Source organism: Chrysemys picta, chromosome 18 (assembly GCF_011386835.1).
Source record: "Chrysemys picta bellii isolate R12L10 chromosome 18, ASM1138683v2, whole genome shotgun sequence".
Taxonomy (NCBI): Eukaryota; Metazoa; Chordata; order Testudines; family Emydidae; genus Chrysemys; species Chrysemys picta.
Genome location: NC_088808.1, coordinates 18,151,928 through 18,173,213, shown reverse-complemented (window position 1 = coordinate 18,173,213; position 21,286 = coordinate 18,151,928). Strand labels below are relative to the sequence as shown.

The 21,286-nt window shown below is 48.5% G+C and overlaps 3 protein-coding genes across 6 annotated transcripts in view; 1 reads left to right on the top strand and 2 right to left on the bottom strand.

Moving 5' to 3' along the window:
* The window catches only part of LOC135976492 (spidroin-1-like), a 925,731-nt gene that overhangs the window by 126,215 nt on the left and 778,230 nt on the right, over positions 1-21,286 (bottom strand). The window lies entirely within an intron of this gene.
* BRD3OS (BRD3 opposite strand) lies at positions 4,750-7,779 on the bottom strand. Its single transcript, XM_042854328.2, has one exon. It carries the CDS (start codon positions 7,629-7,631, stop codon positions 7,362-7,364), a length of 270 nt encoding a protein of 89 aa, XP_042710262.1. The 5' UTR covers positions 7,632-7,779; the 3' UTR covers positions 4,750-7,361.
* The window catches only part of VAV2 (vav guanine nucleotide exchange factor 2), a 310,659-nt gene continuing 309,328 nt past the window's right edge, over positions 19,956-21,286 (top strand). For all 4 annotated transcript variants that reach the window (XR_010593637.1, XM_065572399.1, XM_008169092.3 and 1 more), the window contains exon 1: positions 19,956-20,336. Coding sequence is in view for 3 of the 4 variants with exons in the window: in XM_065572399.1 (XP_065428471.1) it covers positions 20,133-20,336 (204 nt within the window). In the remaining variant the exon portion in view is untranslated. The remainder of the gene's footprint in view (positions 20,337-21,286) is intronic.

The following is a 21,286-nucleotide window of genomic DNA, read 5'->3' as shown; positions in this document are numbered from 1 at the left end:
GCCGCACCTCCACATAAGAGCAGCCGGGACAGGTCACCGCTTGCAGGGGGCCTGCTCGAGAGCGCCCCCAGGATCTGGCACCCTGAGTCCCCTTCATGCACCCAAATTCCCTCCCATAGCCTGTGCCCCACACCCCCTCCGGTGCCCCAACCCCCAGCTCCGCACTCCCTCCTGTGTCCCAAGTCCCCTCCCACACCCAAACTCTCTCCCTCTTAGTTAACCAGCATTTTTCACTTACTGGCACCCCCCATTCCCTCAACATGCCAGATAAAACAGCTTTTACTGTACTTCATTTCTATTCAACCAAGTACTTGTGTCTCTGATTAACTTCAAGCGCGTGCATAAATCCCAGTGTAGTCGGTGCTTTGTTGAATAGGGATGTGCTTACGGCTTTGTCTACACATGCAAGTGGCACCACTTTGAATATGCCAGTATGGTCAAAGTGGTATAATCCCCCTAGTGTGGACATAGTTATACAGGTATAAATGTGCTTCTACTGGTATAGCTTTTCCTTTACAAGTGAGGGAATAAGCTATACCAATATAAAGGCAGCTGTATCCCAGGTTAACTGTGTTCACACTAGGGATTGTACTGTAAAACTATATTGGTTAAAAAAAGAACCACACTGGTGCAAAAACTATCTAGACCAGGCCTCAAGTACTTGGCTGACTCAGGGCCATAGTGCTGGAGTGATCTAGGCTATTGCTTCCATGGTTTCCCCAACTAATTGTTCAGGATTTATTTTTCAGCAACCATCCCGCTTTAGGCCCTAATCCTGCAACTGAATCCATGTAGATGAACCCTTACCACTGAAATCAATAGGCCCTGCGTGGAGTGTGGATCTATTTGCAGGATTGGGGGCATAGGTAAGCTACAGCATGGTTCTTGAAGGTTACCTGAAAAGGATCTGGGGGAAGGGGCATTGGTTTGGTTTAAATTTTTTTGTTTGTTTTTACATCAGAAATTCAGGTCTCGTCTGCCCTGTTTTTCTGGAAGACTCCAGAATGGATGACCAGAGAACTAGAGAGATATGACATCATGGTCACCAAGGAGATACAAACTGATTTACTGAGAAGGGAACTGATTTTTATTCAGATGGTTTTAAAACTTTGCTTTTTGCAGACAGCTCTTTACTCAAATGTCTAACGGACGACTCTCTTGGTTAAACATTCCACACCTCCAAGACCCAACCCTTCAATGGAAGACTTGGAAAGCTCCCGATACATTTCTCCGGGGCTTCCAAAGAGATTTCCAGGGGGGAAAAAAGGAAGAAAATATTTGGTGTGCCTGATATTTGCATGACTGCCCTTTGTGCTCCAGGAGAGAAGTCCTGGCCACAATGAAGTCAATAGCAAAACTCCCATTGATTTCAATAGGTCACATCCCAGACGCATGAGCACTTGGATTCCAGCTGTCGCCGGCACACATTTGCAAGTGGTAGAACAGTACTCTCCCCTTTCCATCTGCCCACCTGCATCCACTACCTGGCTCTTCATGTCTAATTCTAAGACTGCGTCCTCACTGCCCAAAAGGGGGGTTTTTAAGAGCAAGGTTGCTAACACATATTAGCTATCTTGCTGTAAAATCCTAGTGGAAACAAGGCACAGACAGTTGTTACGGTGGGGTAGGTGGGTGAGGTCAACATTATGTTCCCCACCTGAAGGATCTTGGCTAAGCTACATCGCCATAACAACTACAGAGCACGAGGCATAGACAAGGTTATGCCATTCTGGCAATGTACAGGGCATTTGCACTCACTTTCAGTGAGTCAGAGGGGGGTAAAGGACCTGAGGTAAATGAGAATCAGGCCTGTTATCTTGACTTGGGAAGTGCTATATTAAAAGAGGGAAGCTGAGGAATTTCACTCTGGTTTAACAGCTGGTTAAGCACCAGTTCATTACTTTGAACTGGCCAAAACTAACGCCAGCTGCTGGGATTTTTACCAACACTGACCCCACTTATGCAGCGGCCGTTGCTATTCTAGCAACAGTTGATTGGTCCAGTCTGTCTTGTGAGCCAGCAAAGGCGCAAGAGAGGTAAGTGTTTTATTAATAATAACCTGTAAGAGGCACAGTCAGCACCACTGGGCGTAGTCAGGGGGTTAATTAAAAGCTGGACAAATTGGTATTGGAAACCTTGGAGCTACTTTCAAGTGGCTAAGACTGTGGTTTGCCTGTGAGAGGGGACTCAGTCAGATTCGGGTAGGTACACATTTTTCTGCCATGTGCTGGCTATTTTAGGTCTTATTTTCAGGCACTATATACCCCAAGGACAGGGGTAGCTGAGCCCCAAGAGGGTTTGCTCCTGCATCCCCATCCCCTTTAAAAATAAGAAGAATAGCTGTACTGGGTCAGACCAATGGTCCATCTAGCCCAGTATCCTGTCTTCCAAAAGCGGTTGGGAGCAGCTGCTTCAGAGGGAGGGATAGCTCAGTGGTTTGAGCATTGGCCTGCTAAACCCAGGGTTGTGAGTTCAATCCTTGAGGGGGCCACGTAGGGATCTGGGGCAAAATCAGTATTTGGTCCTGCTAGTGAAGGCAGGGGGCTGGATTTGATGACCTTTCGGGGTCCCTTCCAGTTCTGTGAGATAGGTATATCTCCATATATTATTATTAGAGAGAATGAACAGAGCAGGGCAATTTTTCAGTGATCCATTCCCTGTCGTCCACGCTCAATTTCTGGCAGTCAGATGCTTAGGGACACCCAGAGCCACAAGCTATCCCTAAATGACAGCATTAAAAATTATGTGACATTTACTCTCTTCCTGTAGTTGTTTTATTATTGTTAAATGGTGTCTCTCTCTCTCTTCTGGTGCAGGAGAGCTACTTCCACAAGATGTGCTGTCCCAGAAAAGGCAAAGTCGGCCCTGAGCCACAGATGGCTCATCAGGCTGATGTGGTTTACGGTGTCATTTTCCATCAACCACCTTTGACTTCTCTAGCCCTATGGATCCAGGTGCCTATTCTGTAGCTGAGTGAACTGGAGGCAGCTTTTCAGTGTGAAACTGAGCTAGACTTGAACGCATGACCTGCTGGATTGTCATAACGCACCTTAACCACTTTGCCACTGCACCTCAAGCTGGCCAAGCAGGAATCCCCAGTAGGAATTAGAGATGTTATTTTACCTCTGTATTTGGCTCTGCTGATACAGCTGCTCGATACTGTGTTCAGATCTGGTGTCCACAATTCAAGAAGGATATTGATAAATTGGAGCGGGTTCAGAGAAGAGCCCTGAGAATGACTAAAGGATCAGAAAACCTGCCTTACCAGTGATAGACTCAAGGAGCTCAAGCTATTTAGCTTAACAAAGAGAAGATACAGGGGAACTTGATCACAGTCTATAAGTACCTACATGGGGAACAAATATTTCATAATGGGTTCTTCAATCTAGCAGATAAAGATAGAACACGATTCAATAGCTGCAAGTTAAAGCTAGAGAAATTCAGACTGTACAAAAATTTTAACAGCGAGGGTAAGTAAGTGTCAGAACAATTTACCAAGGGCCTGGTGGATTCTCCATCACTGGCCATTTTTAAATTGTGAGGGACTGGGATGTGGGCAGTTGTGCCTAGTTGTAGGAGCTGGAGCCCATGGTCAGTCTGGGAGTGAGAGGCCAGAGTCAGGAATCAGAGCTGGGTTGCCTGTAGTGAGGCACGGCTGGATCCAAGGCAGCAGCGGGGCTGGGAACAAGCAGGCGCCATTGTAGCAAATGCTTTGAGCAGCCAGCATCCTGCTACTGCTGCTGGTCTTAAGAGCAAGTGTGCTGATCCCCTCAGCCAATCAGATGGCTCCACTGAGACTTAGCTGCATTTGTTAGACTGCCTGGGGGCAGCGGCTTTTCCAGGCACCAGCACTCCAAGTGCGTGCCTGGGGCGGCAACCCACGGGGGGCGCCCTACCGGTCCCTGCGAGGGCGGCAGTCAGGCAGCCTTTGGCAGCTTGCCTGCGGGAGGTCTGCCAGTCCGGCAGCGGGTACGCTGAATCCGCGGGACTGGGGACCCTCCCGCAGGCAAGCCGCCGAATCCCCGGGATCGGGGACCTCCCACAGACGCGCCGCCGAAGGCAGCCTGCCTGCCGTGCTTGGGGCGGCAAAAAAGCTAGAGCCGCCCCACCTGGGGGTTTAGCTAGAAGGTAAGCAGGCCTCTGTGGGTCCTTACTGGACATCATTCAGAAAAAACATCCAATCTTGAGTTATCTGCTCTAGGAATTATTCCGGGAAGTTCTCTGGCCTGTTATACAGAAGGTCAGACCCGATGATCACAGGGTCCCTTCTGGCTTGGAATCTATGAAAGGACGGACATCATATGGCTCCCTGTCAGCTCGGTGACTCGCTTTGACATCTTCACTGTAGCCCTTCATGCACACGAGAAGCAGCGACAGCAGGGATACTTGTCAAATCCCATCTCAAGCTCTACAGGAAGAGTTCACAAAACCTTTGGGCTGTTGAATCAGGAATGAAGACTGAGAAGCTGTACAACAGCTCTGTCCCGGAGACTCCAGCCTCACCCACAACTAGCTAACCACAGGTAAACCTGGCTGCAGATTTGTGTTCTATGAGACTCATCCTTACGTTAAGGAATAGATGGCAATCAAACCACCGCTAGTTAATACAATCCCAAATTGGGTGTATCTGCATAAATACCTACCTGCCCAATACCTTGCCGTGGTCAGTATTTTGAGCTATAATACAAATAATAATCAGACGTGCTAAGGCAATTAATGTGGAAAAGAAAAAAACAGCTGGTACAGATGACACATTCAAACCATTTTAATTGACATCAAGAGACAATAAATGCATTTACAATAACTGCATAACTAATTACAGAAACTCGGTTCATACTAGTCATACCACCAAATTTGCCAAGACTACTGAAAATACATTAATACTAAATGATGGGGAAATATACAATCACATCTAGAGGGATGTGCAGAAAAGCAAACAATACAACATCCCCTTTAGTGCCGTGTAAGGCCGCTCCTGTAGACATGCTTAACTTTACCCACCTGAACAGTCCTGAGGAGACCAAGGCCATGTATGTAAAATAAAGCCTATGCATAAGTGTTTGCAGGATCAGGGCCCAAGTTAAACTTTCTGAACATACAGTATTCTGTAGTAATCGTGGAGATGTGCATAAATACTAACAGCTAAAAAATCAGGGGGAACTGATCTGTAGTGAATGCACTTGCTAACAGTAAGCGCTGAGTGCAGAAAACCTAGTTCATCCACAGTAGAATGGATGTGTTATTGTTAGCTTGGGAGAAGGATGGATACCGAATTTCTCTATATATTAAGAAACTTTTGGAATCAGCGTAATGAATACTGAGGAGTACAGGAGAATGGGCCCAATTCCGCAACATGCTTAGCTTTAGGCAGATGGGTAGCCCAACTGAAGTCAGTTAAGCAGGGGCACGAGTGCTTTGTTGGATCAGGGCCAGGGCCTCAAATAAGTACCTGGTTGAATTGGAGTCTAGGGGTCTGATCCAGCAAAATACTTCAGGCATTTAACTGTAGGCACGTGATTAGTGCCACCGAAGTCAACGGGACTGTGCCCGTGCTTGGAGTTTAAGCATGTGCTGGTGAGCCATGTCAATCCCATGACTTCTAAGGGCTTGATCCTGCCCTGCTAGATCAAGCCCTAATATACGCACTAGGGTAACGACTGCAGACAGAACTGGGAGCCAGATACCACTGTTCATTTCCAGATGTAGAAGTCTGATTTTTTAAAAAAAATCCTTTAGACTTTAACAACTGAAAAAAATAATTTCTGGACAGGATTTTTAAAATACTGATATCAACGACAATTAAATACGAGACGTTTGTCAAAACTTAAATAAAAAATCCTTCCTAGCTTATTTATAATGGACACTCCCATTAGTTTTGTTTGAAATAGGAACTGCATAAATAGAGTTAGACACATTAACAAGGCTAAATGCATAACTGTTACATGCATTAAGGTTTAACTATACAGAAACCTTGAACAAGAAAATTCCGTTTGCAGCTGACCTATGGCTGTAGCACTCCTGTTTTCTTTAAGACATTTCTTTCCTTTCAACCCTTATCAAGAGATGTGTGTGTGTGTTAACAGAAGCTTTCTTCATTATTACTCTCCTAAATCTATCCTTGCCTATCTGTTGATTCAGTCATCATTCTGGTGATATGCTATTCAACTATTATATGTGACCCATGCAATTGTTACTTAATCAGAGTATTATTCATATGAGTCGTCCTATTGACTTCACAAAATGATGCCTTCAAACTGTTACCTCCATGATACTGAACTGTAATAGCGGAGAGAAGCATCTGCTGCTTTGCAGTGGACAAAGCCTTTATACACCTCTCTTGCCCAACCCTTTCTAAGGCCCAAATGTAACTTCATTCAGCACCTCCTTTCCCTATTCTGCTTAATACTGTAAATTATTCAACTCAACTGCCAGATCATGAATTGAGATTGTAAGAGACCATTTATAGGGAACATATGAAAAGGGGACAGGAAAAGTCCAAAATGAAGGTTCTGTGTATTTTTGCAGAACAATCTCACTAGAGACATTCTGAAGAATGATTTCAAATGAAAACAGTTTGGACTCCAACATTCCCTAGCTGCATTTGCAAGGCCGCCATTGCTGAATTTTGCTAGTGTATAAGGACTGGCAAGTGAAACTGACTAGGCTATTTTCATCATTCAGTTTCAATGACATAGGTAACATAAATCAGTGGCATAAACGGTGAAAATAAATTTAAACTTCAAACATCCTTTCTGTTTTAATAATCGTCTAAGGGCTAGTCCACACGCAAAAGTTGTACTGCTTTAATGATAGTGGTATAGTTAAAATGGTACAATCGCCCCTGGCCTCTGATGCTATTATATTGGTATAAACTTGCTTATGCCAGACTAGCTATTCTTGTAAGGGAAGGGGAATAAGCTATACAGGTGTAAGACAGGTTTATACCAATGTGTGTTCACACTAGGGACTATACTGATATAATGATTTCAGTAACAAAATCACACCCATAACTGAAAGAGTTACATTGGTACTCAATCAGAGGGTAGGTCAGGCATAAAGCAGTTAGACACACAAGGAAGGCAGTACGTCTTCTTTTTTTTTTTTTTTTTTTTTTAGCCTGATCCCTTGATTTTGGCTTTCTCCTCTAGTAAGGAGTCCCCAGTCTTCATCTCTTCGTACTACACTGAACCTTGGTAGGTTGATCCCAATTATCTGATAGTCAGCAGTGATGGGACACAATGTAACCAACCCTGCCATTAATATTGAATGAAAATGTTGTTTAGAACTTGCCTGAGGCCCAGCACAGGTTCTTTCATGTATTTGTTTGCCATGTACAGATCTCTGACACTAAGCCTTTAAAATTACATAATAATGCAAAACTTTGATTGCCCAGTGTCTCTGGAGACATCCAGTGTGTTTTTGTCCCGTACCAGGATGGCCTCATTACCATACTGCGAGTACCACATACTCCGGCTTCTACTCAAGTATGTACCAGGCGGGACAGACTCCAACTTCTGCTGCTGCTGCTGCCAGATGAGCAACGAAGTGTCCCTGTAACGAAGCCTGGCATAGCTCTCAGATAAGGCTTTTTCAGCTAGTGGCACCCGTCCATTCATTACTCTGCCTGTCATTCACTCTGGAATGACACTGGAGACTAAACGTGTTTCGTACTAGCTCTCAAGCGCCGTAGTGGATTCATTGACTTCACAGGTATAAGCAAGGGTACAATGCTGCTCCTACTGCTTTGAGATAAAAGGCAATCTCCTTTAGCTGTGGCACTATTGGGGTTTATGACATATAGGTCAGCATGCATAACATGCTGTGCAACACTTCTGACACAGACTCGTCTGTATGTTACAGCACCCTACAGGACTTGTGCTTACTCCCAGTGTAATAAACCAGGACTTCTGAAGGACCGATTGTACATTGACGATGCCCTGTCATTTTGCAAAGGCTTATTGTGCACACAGCCCATTTGGTACTGGAGTCCATGGAGAGACAGCCTCAACAACCTGAAATGGAGGCCTAAGGGCTAATGGCTGGCTCAGGAAAATCCAGACCCCTTAGATTTGAATTAAACGGTGAAACAACAGAGATCTAGGAGTGGTCCAAACTTGCGCCCATTTCACTGTTGGTGCCTGGTTTCTTTACCCTTTAAAATGGATTTATTGATAGGCGTGCGCATGAGTCACTTCATTAAAAAGCACCAGGCAACAGATCCCCGCTGGGTCTGGTCGGTGCAGCGTATTTGAAGCACATCGGTTAAGTTATCTCTGGTTTTCCAATTCCCAAAGATGTGTTCTCTAGTAGTAATCATGACTCTCCAATGGAAAAGCAGCAAATGTTACAGTTTGGCCTGGGGTACGGCTGGGAAAACCCCAGTGAAATAGACATGGCTGGTACAATGTGCCATGTCAATACCTTGTTGCATGTGGGTGGGTGGTAAAGGTCTTCGCAAGCTGATTCATGGGCCTTTCCTTCTCACTGCAGACTGGCTTCCCACTGGGATTCACCCTTCATTTTGTTCGATCTGTGTTGCAGCTTCAACCTAGAGTGACAAGAAGAACCCGGCTGCTCACCTCCTCCCACCCAGAGCAAAGCACACCCTAGGCACCAGTTTCAGAGCTCTGGGTCCTAGCAGATACGTTTCAATCTGCTTGGGGGATGCATTAGTCTGCTTCACTTTGGTCCCCTTGTTAATATGTTAGGGGAGTGAGCTGTTCCCCTCCCCAACCTCCCGTAGCCCCTTGTGTGCTGATCTTTGCTTTCGACCCCCACTAGTTATTGCTGGGGTGACGAGCTAGATCTCCAACCCACCCCCCAGACACTGCTGGGGGGGTGATCGGTACCCCCAACCCCCCAGTGACTGCTGCGGGGGGGTGATCGATACCCCCCCTCCCCGTCACTGCTGGATGATCAATACCTCCACACCCTAGTCACTGCTGTGTGTGTGTGGGGGGGTGATCGATACCCCCAGCCCCCCAGTCACTGCTGTATGTGTGGGGGGTGATTGATACCCCAGTCGCTGCTGGGAGGTGATCGATACACCCAGCCCCCCCCGTCACTGCGGGGGGGTGATTGATTCTCCCCCCCCGCCCAGTCACTCCCCGCCGCTACCTGCCGCGCTCCGCTGCGCCCTGGCCTCGGCTTCCCCGTCGCCACGAAACCGCTGCGGCTGCGAGTTCCGAGAGCATCGATGGGCAGGGGAGGCGCACGAGCGCCGAGCAATCCACCCCCGGGGCGCTGCGCTGCGCCTCGCACTGCCCCGTTCACCTGTGCGCTGTGTGGGGCCCGGCCCTGCCCCGTTCCCCTTGGCGCTGTGTGGGGCCCGGCCCTGCCCCGTTCCCCTGGGCGCTGTGTGGTGCCCGGCCCTGCCCCGTTCCCCTGTGCGCTGTGTGGTGCCCGGCCCTGCCCCGTTCCCCTGGGCGCTGTGTGGGGCCCGGCCCTGCCCCGTTCCCCTGTGCGCTGTGTGGTGCCCGGCCCTGCCCCGTTCCCCTGTGCGCTGTGTGGTGCCCGGCACTGCCCCGTTCCCCTGTGCGCTGGGTGGTGCCCGGCCCTGCCCCGTTCCCCTGTGCGCTGTGTGGTGCCTGGCACTGCCCCGTTCCCCTGTGCGCTGGGTGGTGCCTGGTGCTGCCCCGTTCCCCCGTGCGCTGGGTGGTGCCTGGCGCTGCCCCGTTCCCCCGTGCGCTGTGTGGTGCCTGGCGCTGCCCCGTTCCCCTGTGCGCTGTGTGGTGCCTGGCCCTGCCCCGTTCCCCTGTGCGCTGCGTGGTGCCTGGCCCTGCCCCGTTCCCCTTGGTGCTGTGTGGTGCCCGGCCCTGCCCCGTTCCCCTGTGCGCTGTGTGGTGCCCAGCACTGCCCCGTTCCCCTGGGCGCTGTGTGGGGCCCGGCCCTGCCCCGTTCCCCTTGGTGCTGTGTGGGGCCCGGCCCTGCCCCGTTCCCCTGTGCGCTGTGTGGTGCCCGGCCCTGCCCCGTTCCCCTGTGCGCTGTGTGGTGCCTGGCACTGCCCCGTTCCCCTGTGCGCTGGGTGGTGCCTGGCCCTGCCCCGTTCCCCTGGGCGCTGTGTGGGGCCCGGCCCTGCCCCGTTCCCCTTGGTGCTGTGTGGGGCCCGGCCCTGCCCCGTTCCCCTGTGCGCTGTGTGGTGCCCGGCCCTGCCCCGTTCCCCTGTGCGCTGTGTGGTGCCCGGCCCTGCCCCGTTCCCCTGTGCGCTGTGTGGTGCCCAGCACTGCCCCGTTCCCCTGGGCGCTGTGTGGGGCCCGGCCCTGCCCCGTTCCCCTGGGCGCTGTGTGGGGCCCGGCCCTGCCCCGTTCCCCTGTGCGCTGTGTGGTGCCCGGCCCTGCCCCGTTCCCCTGTGCGCTGTGTGGTGCCTGGCCCTGCCCCGTTCCCCTGTGCGCTGGGTGGTGCCTGGCCCTGCCCCGTTCCCCTTGGCGCTTGGTGGTGCCTGGCGTTGCCGCTGTGCGCTGCATGGTTCTTTGCGCTCTGTGTTTTGGGGAGCCTGGTTGCCTTGCAGGGTGCATGGTGCTGCTTGTGGCACCACGAGCCCCACTGCGCTGAGGTTCTCTTGGGTGTTTGACGCACTGGGTTGCATTGCAGCAAGTCCCTTCGTGCCCCTGATATGACTTAAAAATAATAAATTTCGAACGCTTTTTATTTGCTTTTCATTTGGTCACATTTTCAAGTGTTTCTCTACAATCTTGAGGGCTAGATTGTATGTTTTTAAGACTGAAAGCTGAGATTCACATGACTCCAGAAGTTGGGTGTAGGGAGGCCGTGTGGTTTCCCGGTGCCTCGGAGAGGGATGAGCTCCGCTGGACACGAGAGTGGGCGGAGCCAGAGCACTCTAAACCCGCCCCCCAGAGGGTCAGAGGCCGGACTGGAAGTATAAGAGCTCAACCCCAGAGCTCACTTGAGAAGCAGCTGCTGGAGAGGCTAAATACTTCTGGCCTAGCTCCCGCCAGGAAGACTCCAGCAACAGACCTGGAGAATGGCCTGACCGGCTGATACTCAACACAGACCAGTGTGTGGGAGAGTTGCCGAGCCTACACCTCACCAGCTACCCCGAAGAGTCCCCAAGCCTTCCCCTCGCCAGCTCCCCGAGGATCCAATGGTGATCGACCCCTGCTCCGAGGACCTCACCTTGACCCAGGTACCTCCAGAGGGGGAGTTGGGAAGTAGCCTGGGAGCAGCCGACCCTAGTCTGGCCGCAACACAGGCAGAACCCATGTCAGTGTGTTGTGCCCAGGATCCCCACGGACAGAGCAGCGGGCCTTTGGCCGCTGCTAGGGCCCTGGGCTGGGACGCAGTGGAATGGGAGGGCCTGCGTCCCCAATGCGTGGGTGGCAGTCTCCCTCTATCCCAGGCCGCTCAGAGCCTGAAGCCTGGGTGTGCTATTTACCTGGGCCTGAGCTGTGACTCTTTACTGCCCCGCCCTGACCCAGGGTCTGGGCTAGTTACCTGTACATGTTCAGCCCCTGCCGGACAGCTTGAGCCAAGACTCCTGCAGCCCGAATGTTTCCCCAAGGGGCCGTGCAAGGACTAAGGGAGGCAGTGTGGTTCCCCACCGCCCCAGAGAGGAACAACCCTGAGGAACCCTCTCTACATTGGGGCTTTAAGAAAAATATTGTCTCTTGCAGCTTTAGCAGTTCTCACATCTGTAGTGTGCAAATGCCACTCTAACCAGACAGCTGGACGTTCCTGATTGCTGAAACAGCACAGCACGCATGGCATGCAACCAATGCAACCAAGGGCAGCAATACCATAGGTAATAACAATCGTCACATAAAAGCAGTGATTTTAGTCTCTGTCGATGGATCGTTGCTACAAATGCAATGCATCTCAGACTTGCAGACTCCTTTCTCTTCTCTTACGGGAAATAAGTTATGCACTAGCCTGATTAGATTGGCCGGGTACTTGAAGGTTGGCTGCCAGTCAGACCGACTGGATGATGGTGCATATGTGATCTCTGCCTTGAAGATTCATGGATTATGAGTCCAGAAGTGACCATTGTTATCATCTCCTCTGACCTCCTGATGCAGCATGGCCAACCCCAAGTGTTTGAAAATCAAGAGTCAGGTCCTCGAAAATCATGAGATTGCTATAAAAATCATGAGGTTTTAAAATAATAAATGTGAGGTTCTTATTTGCTGGTGAGGCCTTTAGGGTTCATGTTTTTAAGCTTTGTTTCACAACCACAAGAGCTGGAAATGTGCTGCTATTTAAAAATGAAAGTGGAGATTATCAGGCAATCAATTGATTGCAGAAGCTGGGGCTTTAAGGGAAACATGGCAAATTGTGAGATGAGCAATAAAATCACGAGAGTTGCAAGGAGGAGATGCAGTCTCTGTGTTGTAACAGGAGGATAAATAGGAAAGTATAATGGGATTCCCAGTGCACAGAAAGAGGTTGACTGGGGTGAATTGGGTTTTATGATTCTTTATTTGTATTTTAGCAGCACCTTGAAACTCCAGCTGGGATCAGCGCTAGGTGCTGTACGTGCCCACCGTGAGAGACAATGCCTGACCCAGAGAGATTACAGTCTAAACAGACAAGGCGGACAAAGGGAATAATAGCTCCATTTTACATACAGGGAACTGAGGCAAAGACACAGTGATTTGCCTGAGGTCAGACAGGAAGTCTGTAGCTGAACCAGGAACTGAATCCAGTCAAGTGTTTTCAGAACAAGACTTTCCTTCCTTTCTTAGTGGTTTCCTGTTTCATAGTGGATGGGAGCAAAGATGTTGTTTGGGGCTGAATGTGAAGACCATGGTGTAAGATGTGGTTGTCCCTTGACCACAGTGTGCAGTTGGGATGGGAAAAAGTCTCTCTGACTGTATAAGATATTGGTGTCTCTGGCTGCTAATCACAGAATCATGGAAATGTAGGACTGGAAAGGACCTTGATAGGTCATTTAGTCCAGTCCCCAGAACTGAGGCAGGACTAAGTATTATCTAGACCATCCCTGACAGGAGTTTGTCTAGACTGTTCTTAAAAACTTCCACTGAGAGAGATTCCACAGATAATTTGCTCCAGTGCTTAACTACCCTTACAGTTAGGAAGTTTTTTCCTAATGTCTAACCTAAATCTCCCAGTTTAAACCCATTACATTCTTGTCCTGCCCTCAGTGCTTAGGGAGAACAATTTATCACCCTTCTCTTTATAACAACCTTTTACATACTTGGTGAGTGGGTGAACAGAAGGTTGAAGACTGGGCCCCATGTAATGGGTGTAGCTTATGGGAGTTTATAGCCAATACTGGAAACATATACAATGTACCATAGTTGGGTGTGAGAGGATGTTTAGTTATTGACTGAAGCTGAGTAAGGATAGGAGGTCAGAGTTAAGGTTATTTTTGGAATATTCGGTGTGAAATTTACACATGTACACTTATTTAAGAACCTGTATAAACTGTGAGTGTAACCAAATAGTTATCTACCCTCTCTTAATTGTTCATTTCCATATTTTTAAATGCTTAGATTTTTTTTTAGCTGTAATGTTTTTTGGCAAACATAGGAGGGAATTTCTCTTAAGGTTACCTATTTTTACCCTGCTGATAATGCTAAATTTAAACTCTCACACTTCATATCTCTTGTGGCTAAAATGCCATTGAACATTTTGCTAAATATCTGATGCATGAAATTTACACAAATAGATTATTATTATTTATTTCTATTACCATGGGATCTAGGGGCCCAAATCATGGACCAAGACCCCATTTTGCTAGCTACCATCCCCTTCACATGTGGCTTTCATTTACATCTTTCAAAAAATATCATGTTATTTCCAACAAATAGGGATACATTACTACTCTACACTTCCTGCCTGCATCCAAAAGTGTTGACCTGAGAAAGAAAGGAGAAGAAAAAGAATAAATAAACCTGCAGAAATGTTCCCATTCAAATATTCTGACAGTGCTTGTGAAGTCAGGTCTGTGCCTCCTACTAGCGTGGAAGAGAAAGCAGACTGGCTCACGCTCCAGCTTGTGGGAGTTTGAGAGCAAAATGCAGAATCTTTAGTGGATCCAGATTTATTTTTTGGCATGGTCAAGGTATCTTGAGCTTCTCCAAAACTATTGGTGGCGTCATCATCGAGCCCACAGCAAAATAAAACCCCCAGTTACTGAAGTGATTAAGTTGCAAAGCTAACAAAAGGAAAAGACTTGAAAGCTGTAGGCCTCCAAAAGTCAACTGCTGTCTGTCTGTCTACTTGATCCTCCCCTTGTTCTGTTTGAATCCCTGCGTTGTCTGCTAACAAGTGCACTTTCCAAATAAATGTTTTTGAACAGCAATAGGTATTATACAGGCAAACACCACTGTGATGCTAGCAAATGCCTGACTCCCATTCTCCAAAGGAAATTTTGATATCTTTCAATTTGTTACAGAGCGTCTATTTTTCTTTCCCTATAAATGACTTTTAGCCTCTCCATTCTCATGACTTGTTACACTATAATATTACAATACTATGCAACCCAGTCTACTCTACCCCTTAAGACCATGATGTGCTGTCCAGCTTCAGTTCATTTACTCTCTGATCATAAGGCAGAGCGCTGTGGATGAAAGGTAGGTATTAATGGGACTGTGTCCTTGAAAAAGGGTGATGGTGTTGGAAGGGAAGTGCCATCTATATACCCCAGTGACAGTTGCAGCATTAATAATTAGCCACTGGAACAATTTACCAGGGGTTGTGGTGCATTGTCCATCACCAAGAATTTTTAAATCAAGATGAGATGTTTCTAAAAGCTCTGCTCTAGGAATTACTTGTGGAAGTTTTATGGCCCATGTTATACAGGAGTATCAGAGGGGTAGCCGTGTTAGTCTGAATCTGTAAAAAGCAACAGAGGGTCCTGTGGCACCTTTAAGACTAACAGAAGTATTGGGAGCATAAGCTTTCGTGGGTAAGAACCTCACTTCTTCAGATGCAAGTCATCTGAAGAAGTGAGGTTCTTAAGCTTTTGTGGGTATGCTCCCCATACTTCTGTTAGTCTCAAAGGTGCCACAGGACCCTCTGTTGCGTTATACAGGAGGTTAGACTAGATGAGCACAATAGTTCCTTCAGGCCTTGGAATTTATAAGAACCTAGTCATGTGTGGCTCCCCCAGGGATAGGAGCAAGGGAGAGGGACGAGAGGCTAACAGTAGCTATTCTCGGAGATGGAGGTTGCTTGTGCAGGAAGATCAGACTCATTGCAGCAGTGGTGAAGCTGGGTCCAATTCTTGTCTGCACCTAGTGGGTATGCTGATGTGTGACAGCTTAGCAGAGCAGGACTAGGGGAGCCAGCCACCAGGAAGCTAAGAGAAGGGGCAGCCAGACCCTGCCATAGCTTCCCTCTTTCACGCAGCCTAGGCCCAGGACACCCTGGTGACAGAGAAATAGTGATAACTGGTGTGCAGCAGCTAGTCTCATAAGTTTTATATGTGACTCTCAACCAAATTTTATAAAATAGCCAGTTATTCTAGTCAACAAAAACAATGAGAGTCAGGGAGTTACGTAAATCTACTGCAGCAACTCATTGGGCACCTACAGCTTCACAGCTGTTTGCATGCTGCATGTCATGGCCACTCTGAACATCACGGTAACAGCAAGCGTAGATCCTTTTGTTCCAAAAATGCTGGCCCCTAACATTGGAGCCAAAAGAATCACCATTAGCTTTAGCAGTATAAAGGTTATGATAAATCAGGGCACTTCCAGTTCCATCCAGAAGATGGCAGTGTTAATACATCCATATTCGCTAGTTCACAAGCACTTCCACCTAATCTATCTCTTTTAGGGTTTCTGCAGAGCCACTACCATCGTATCTAAATGCTTCCCTGTAAAGTATTGCAGTAAGGTCTGCAGTGGACTTCATGGGGTCTTCTAGCTATAGGAGGCTCTCATAGTTATCACTAGAAAGGCCTGATTAAGTTAGAGGACAGCTTTGTGCTCTAAGATCCAGGTTTAAAATATTCCCTGAAATCATTTGTTCAAACTGCAGCAGTGTCAGCTCTAGTCTTGTATTGTTCCAAGGTGGAATAGTTGAATTCCATGCACTTGTGTGTGTGTGTGTGTGTGTGTGTGTGTCAGATGAGATTTTGAAAATAACCCAGGTCGCCCCTGCACTGCTTGGCTAATAAAAGTCCTATTGCTGTTTTTTAAAAAAACCTACTGCTTTGCCCAGCCAAAATACTCCCTTCTTGCACTAGTGTACAACATGCTGTGTATTGGCTGGCTGCTATCCTCCACCACAAAGGTGGCTGCAGATAAGTTGTATTATATATAGCTAAGGAAGCACTTTGGGATGAAAAGCCAAAATATTATTACAATTAATCTCTCCTTGAAGATAATAATTTCTATAGGCTTAGCTAGTGTGGATGGGAAGGGAACAACAGTCCACTGGAGGCAATACAAATGTTAACATTCTGTCTCCAGTAGAGGGCAGCAGATAAGCATCTGTCTGTGAAACGCCTCCAGCAGTTGGCTCAGTAACCAATTTAATGCTAGCTATCACTCCCAACAACGCCAATAGGCAGAGGGGAAGAAGGAGATCTATCACAGAATTGAACCCACTATTGTATAATGTATAGAGGCTGCTTTTCAGCTTAGGTGCATGCAAACAGCATCTACCACAGGTGCATTTCTCCAGTGCTTTCCTTGAAATATTTTGTCTATTTTAAAACAGACATATAAAGTAGTCGCAAAGTATATGGTGGGTGTGCGTTTTCTTTGGTTTGCCTTAAAGGAGTTTAGCTGTTATCAAAATACCTCTGCTAGCAGCCATTTTTTATTGTTGCAGAGGTAGGTGAGAAACTAGCCTGGAGCTGCACCTTGTATGCAGATGCGAGCTTTGCAGATGCAGTGATTGCTCCTAAGTGTCCAGAAGCAAAGCACACATCTTATGAAGCAGTGAAAAGCCAAGATGTAGCTAGAGGCATTACATATATACTTGTAATACACTGAGCTGTAGTCCTCCACCTACAGAACCGATCTCATAAAGCAGTCTAGTACACACTGAGCCAGATGGATCCTAGGTGTAACATGATTCTTGCCCAACTGGTGCTGTTAGAGCTCTAGCAGTGTGCCAGTGAAAACCATGACAAAGAACAAAAAGAACCTGAAAGCTGCTCTAAGAAATCATGTTCCTGGGGAATTAGAAATTCCATACTGTAGTCTACACAGCACATATTTGCCTAACCCCAGAGCAGGGTGTAGCTCTGAATATGAAATGTATATACAAACTAATTGATATGTTGCTCCCTCTCAGCCTTTAGTATATCTATATTCTGCCAGGGTAGACCAGCTATCATACACAGTCTGATGAATAACATACCAGGAGCAGCCAGGTAACTGGTGTCTTAGGCCATAAGAAATTTGCTTCCAGGAAATTAAATAATAGTTCAGCATGCTGTAGTGCTGTTCTTCTTCCCCTGTTGGATCGTGCTGGAAGAAAAATTCCTTCTTCTGTATCTGCACTTGAATAAATTTGAGAGGTGATCGTTGCATTTCTCTGACAAGCGGATGAATAGTTCCTCTTCATTTCACTATCCATGCCAAAGCTTCCATTTTTCCTGTAGAAACCCTGGATGGCAAGTAAATGAGGGAGAAGCTCTCTGGGAAGGGGGAAAAAAACAGAATAAAAAAGGTTTGTCTAAACTGTGTTTGTCTGACTGGGGATGGGAGAGTTGCAGAAGATTACAGGTGAAATTTTGAGGATGCCACCAAGGAGTTTAAGGCTGAGAGTTCAGTTTTATAATAAATAACTAGATCCTGGCTTTTAGAAGGGTTATCATGAACATTGTTCAAAAGTTAATGAACACTTTTTGTTTGGGTTAAACATTTCCCTGCAGTATTTACAACCCAAAGATAAGATTAAAAGGACTTCGCCTCCTGGTTCCATCACAGACCTCAGTTTGACCTTGGGGAAGCCACTTATGGCCACATTTCCACAGCTCCCAGTGTGACATGTACGGTCAGATGCTCAAAACCAGTCACCACTCCCGCTACTGAGCTCTTTTGAAAATCTGACCGCTTATTTTAGTCTCTAAATGGGAGCTGAGAACTTCTGACAATCTGCTCTCTCTCTGCTTCAGTGTCCCATCTGTAAAATGGGGATAACAACACTGCCTTCTTTCTCTTCTCAAGTGTATCTGCACCATCTAGCCTAATCATGCCTTGATCTTGGTTGATTCCTCTAGGTCAGTAGTTCTCAACCTGTTTACCATAGTGGGTTGCATATGTAGCTCTCTATGTGTTATGTGGGCCATAGCCACACACACACACTATATATATATGTACTACCTGTATGGCCCTGAGGATGTCAAATGGGCTGCAGCTGTGTGCTGATTGGGCCACAAATAGCTTGGGGGTTGAGAACCACTGCTCTAGATACTACTGTGATACAAATGAATAATAAGTGAAACTGACTGTAAACCAAAGCTGAAATTGACCAGCCTGTGTTTATTCTCCCAGGCCGAGAAAAAGGCAATAGAAATATACCGCTAAACGGAAACCATGAATGGCAAAAAGCAAAGGTGATGGGTGAATAATCTAGGCCTCAAACAGCAAGGTGCTGATTTTAAATCCGTCCCAGGAGACGAGTCACAGGCAGGGATCTGCCATGGCTGGGAAGCGGTGTTGGGAGAGAAGGTGACCTGGGGTCTGTGACTTCACCGGGCAGTATCTCTTTAAATGTTTCCATGGAAACATTTAACGCCAAAAAATATAACTCCTCCGCGCCAGGCCTGACCCTCTGTCTTACAAAATCAGTGTCAGCAGCTGGGAGTCTCCCAGCCGCTCCGGGCCTCCCTGCGCCCCGGCCACCCCAGCGCCCCATGGGGAGAGACTCCTCCAAGGCAGGTCCAGCCCCCCCGGGCAGCGTGGCTCTGGTCCTGCCAGGGGCGGTCTGGAGGGGGCCCAGCCCCGGCTGCCCCTTACCCCCGCGCTAGGTTCCTCCTGCGAGGGGAGGAAGTTGAGTTGGGCGAGGGGAGGGGAGCCGCCGCTGTTGGCGGCGCAGCGAGCTCCTCCTTCTCCCCAGCTCTGAGCTGCAGCCGGGCAGGAGAGCGGAGCGGGCAGGGGCCAGCTGCCACCCCCACCCAGCCCCTGAAAGGGACCCCGAGGGGAGAAAGGGAAGCGGGAGCAGCCGCCGCACCTCGCCAAAGGGGGGAACATTGTATCTCCGCGGCGCGTCTGCTTCTTTGTCTGCTTCCCACCGCCCCCTGCCAGGGAGAGTTGCCGGATTGTAGCCCCCCCACCCGGAGCAGGGGGGGCCGCTTTTGTGGCTGGGACAGCGCTGCCCGCGGATCCCCGCCGCCCCTCCTCAGGGGGGAGGCGAGAGAGGGGACCCCCCTGCGCCCCCAGCCAGCTCGGAGGGAAAGGGGCGATCGAGAATGCGCTGCGCTTCGGGGCTTTCTCCGGAGAGAGGAGGCGGACGAGCGAGAGCAGCGAGGAGGGGCTGATTATTGTATTCTTATTTTGTGCCTTGCCCAGCGCCGGGACGCCGCAGAGGAGAGCCCCAGGGCTGTGTGCCTCCTCGCCCCGGGTGGCGGGTCTTTGTTTGTTTGCCACGTGAACCCACTTCTGGCCGGCCGGAGCCCCAGACAAAGCCCCATTGAGAAGAGGGCAGGGGAAGTCCAGCAACTCCAAGGGGAGGCTGGAGAGAGACAAGCGACCCTCCCCCGCGAGCAGGAGCCACCTGAGGGGAGGGGGCAGGCGGGGGTGGGTCTCAGCCCCCCCCCCCCCACGCGTGTCTCTCTCCTTTCCTGGCTGGAGCTGGGCGAGGGAGCCGAACCCAGTGCGTGGGGAGAGAGATGCTGCAAGGAGCCCCTGAGCTGGGATCTATGGAGCATTTTATAGGGAAGAAGTAAAGCTGCCAAAAGCCCCGCCGGGGAGTGAGAAAAAAGGCGTCTTGGAAGTGTCGTGTCCCCCCCCCCCCGAAATGTTTCCCGCACCGGCTGCACATCAACATGGAAAGGCGCAATAGCACTTTACGGGCTTGCCAGGGGAAGCTTCTAAACTAGCCCAGGAACCTCCAAATCCAAGAGGAGGAGCTGCTGGTGTGTGGCCTCCGTGAACAGGAGCGGGGCCGGGAACCGGAGTTTTGGCCGCTGGCAACTCATCTAGGGCAACTTTTGTGTGTGTGTGTGGAAGGCTCCATTTCTCTGAACCACTATGGAGGAGTGGAGGCAGTGTGGCCGCTGGCTGATCGACTGTAAAGTTTTGCCCCTGAACCACAGGGTGGTCTGGCCCTCCGCTGTTGTGTTTGACCTGGCTCAGGCTTTGAGAGATGGAGTCTTGCTCTGCCAGCTGCTTCATAACCTGTCACCTGGATCGATTGATCTCAAGGACATCAATTTCCGGCCTCAGATGTCACAGGTAAAACGAGACTGGGATGCAGACAGTAGGTGAAGTAAACCGTGTATATTAGACACCCAGAAAATACTCCACGTGGGGATGATTAGCATTCACACCCTTAATGGGGCATCATCCGCTTGAATCGAGTCAGTTTTTTTAAAACTGCTTTAAAAGTAGCTTCAGGTCCTAGATCTGCCCTTGAGTCCGTCCCTACCTCTTGCTAACTGGTGTGGCTCCAGAATCACATTTTTTTCTGTTTTTTAAAAGTATCTGCTTGGCTAGAATTCTACAAAGCTCTGTTGAATTCTATTTTAACCATAGCATGATAGCATAGCTTCCTCCCCCAGTTGGCAGAGCGATCTGATGCTGGGTCCTTACTCCTGTGCCAATGGGGATGGGGTCCCTCCCTGGCTCAGGCATGTGTTAGCAGATTACATAGTAGGACTGGGGCCAGAGGGTGTCATAACCCTCTATGATCCTTTTTAAGGCTCATCTGTTAAAGGGGCTCTGTCAAGTAGTTATAGATCAAATTCCCCAATCAGATCTGCATGGGTGTACCCAGCTTTCCCCCAGAGATGCCACTGGGCTTGTGCACAGCTGCAGTGGTCCTGCTGCACGGCAAGATTGGATCTTAAGGTTTTTGAACTTTTAAAAAAAAAATGATCAGAACCAGAAATGTTTCCAAATTCTTTTTATTTTACTGAAAAGTGTTTTTGTTTTAGAAACATTCCCTTTAGGTTTTTACAATCCAAGCATGTGTGGTATTTGCTCTAGAAGTGCATGGGAAACCAGAGAATGAAATTGACTAGAAATACAAATGAAGCTGGTTCTTCTGTCTTTGCTGTCCACACTGAGCTAACTGTGGACATAAACAAGTAGCCTATATGTAGATGAGTGGATATTAAACATGTGGCCTGTTCTAATAACCTCAGGTTTTATTGCTAACAAAGGCAAGGGAATGTTATTGGTAG

Excerpts from the sequence above, each read along its gene's own strand:
- BRD3OS (XM_042854328.2), bottom strand. The coding sequence starts at position 7,631 with ATGACAGGCAGAGTAATGAATGGACGGGTGCCACTAGCTGAAAAAGCC.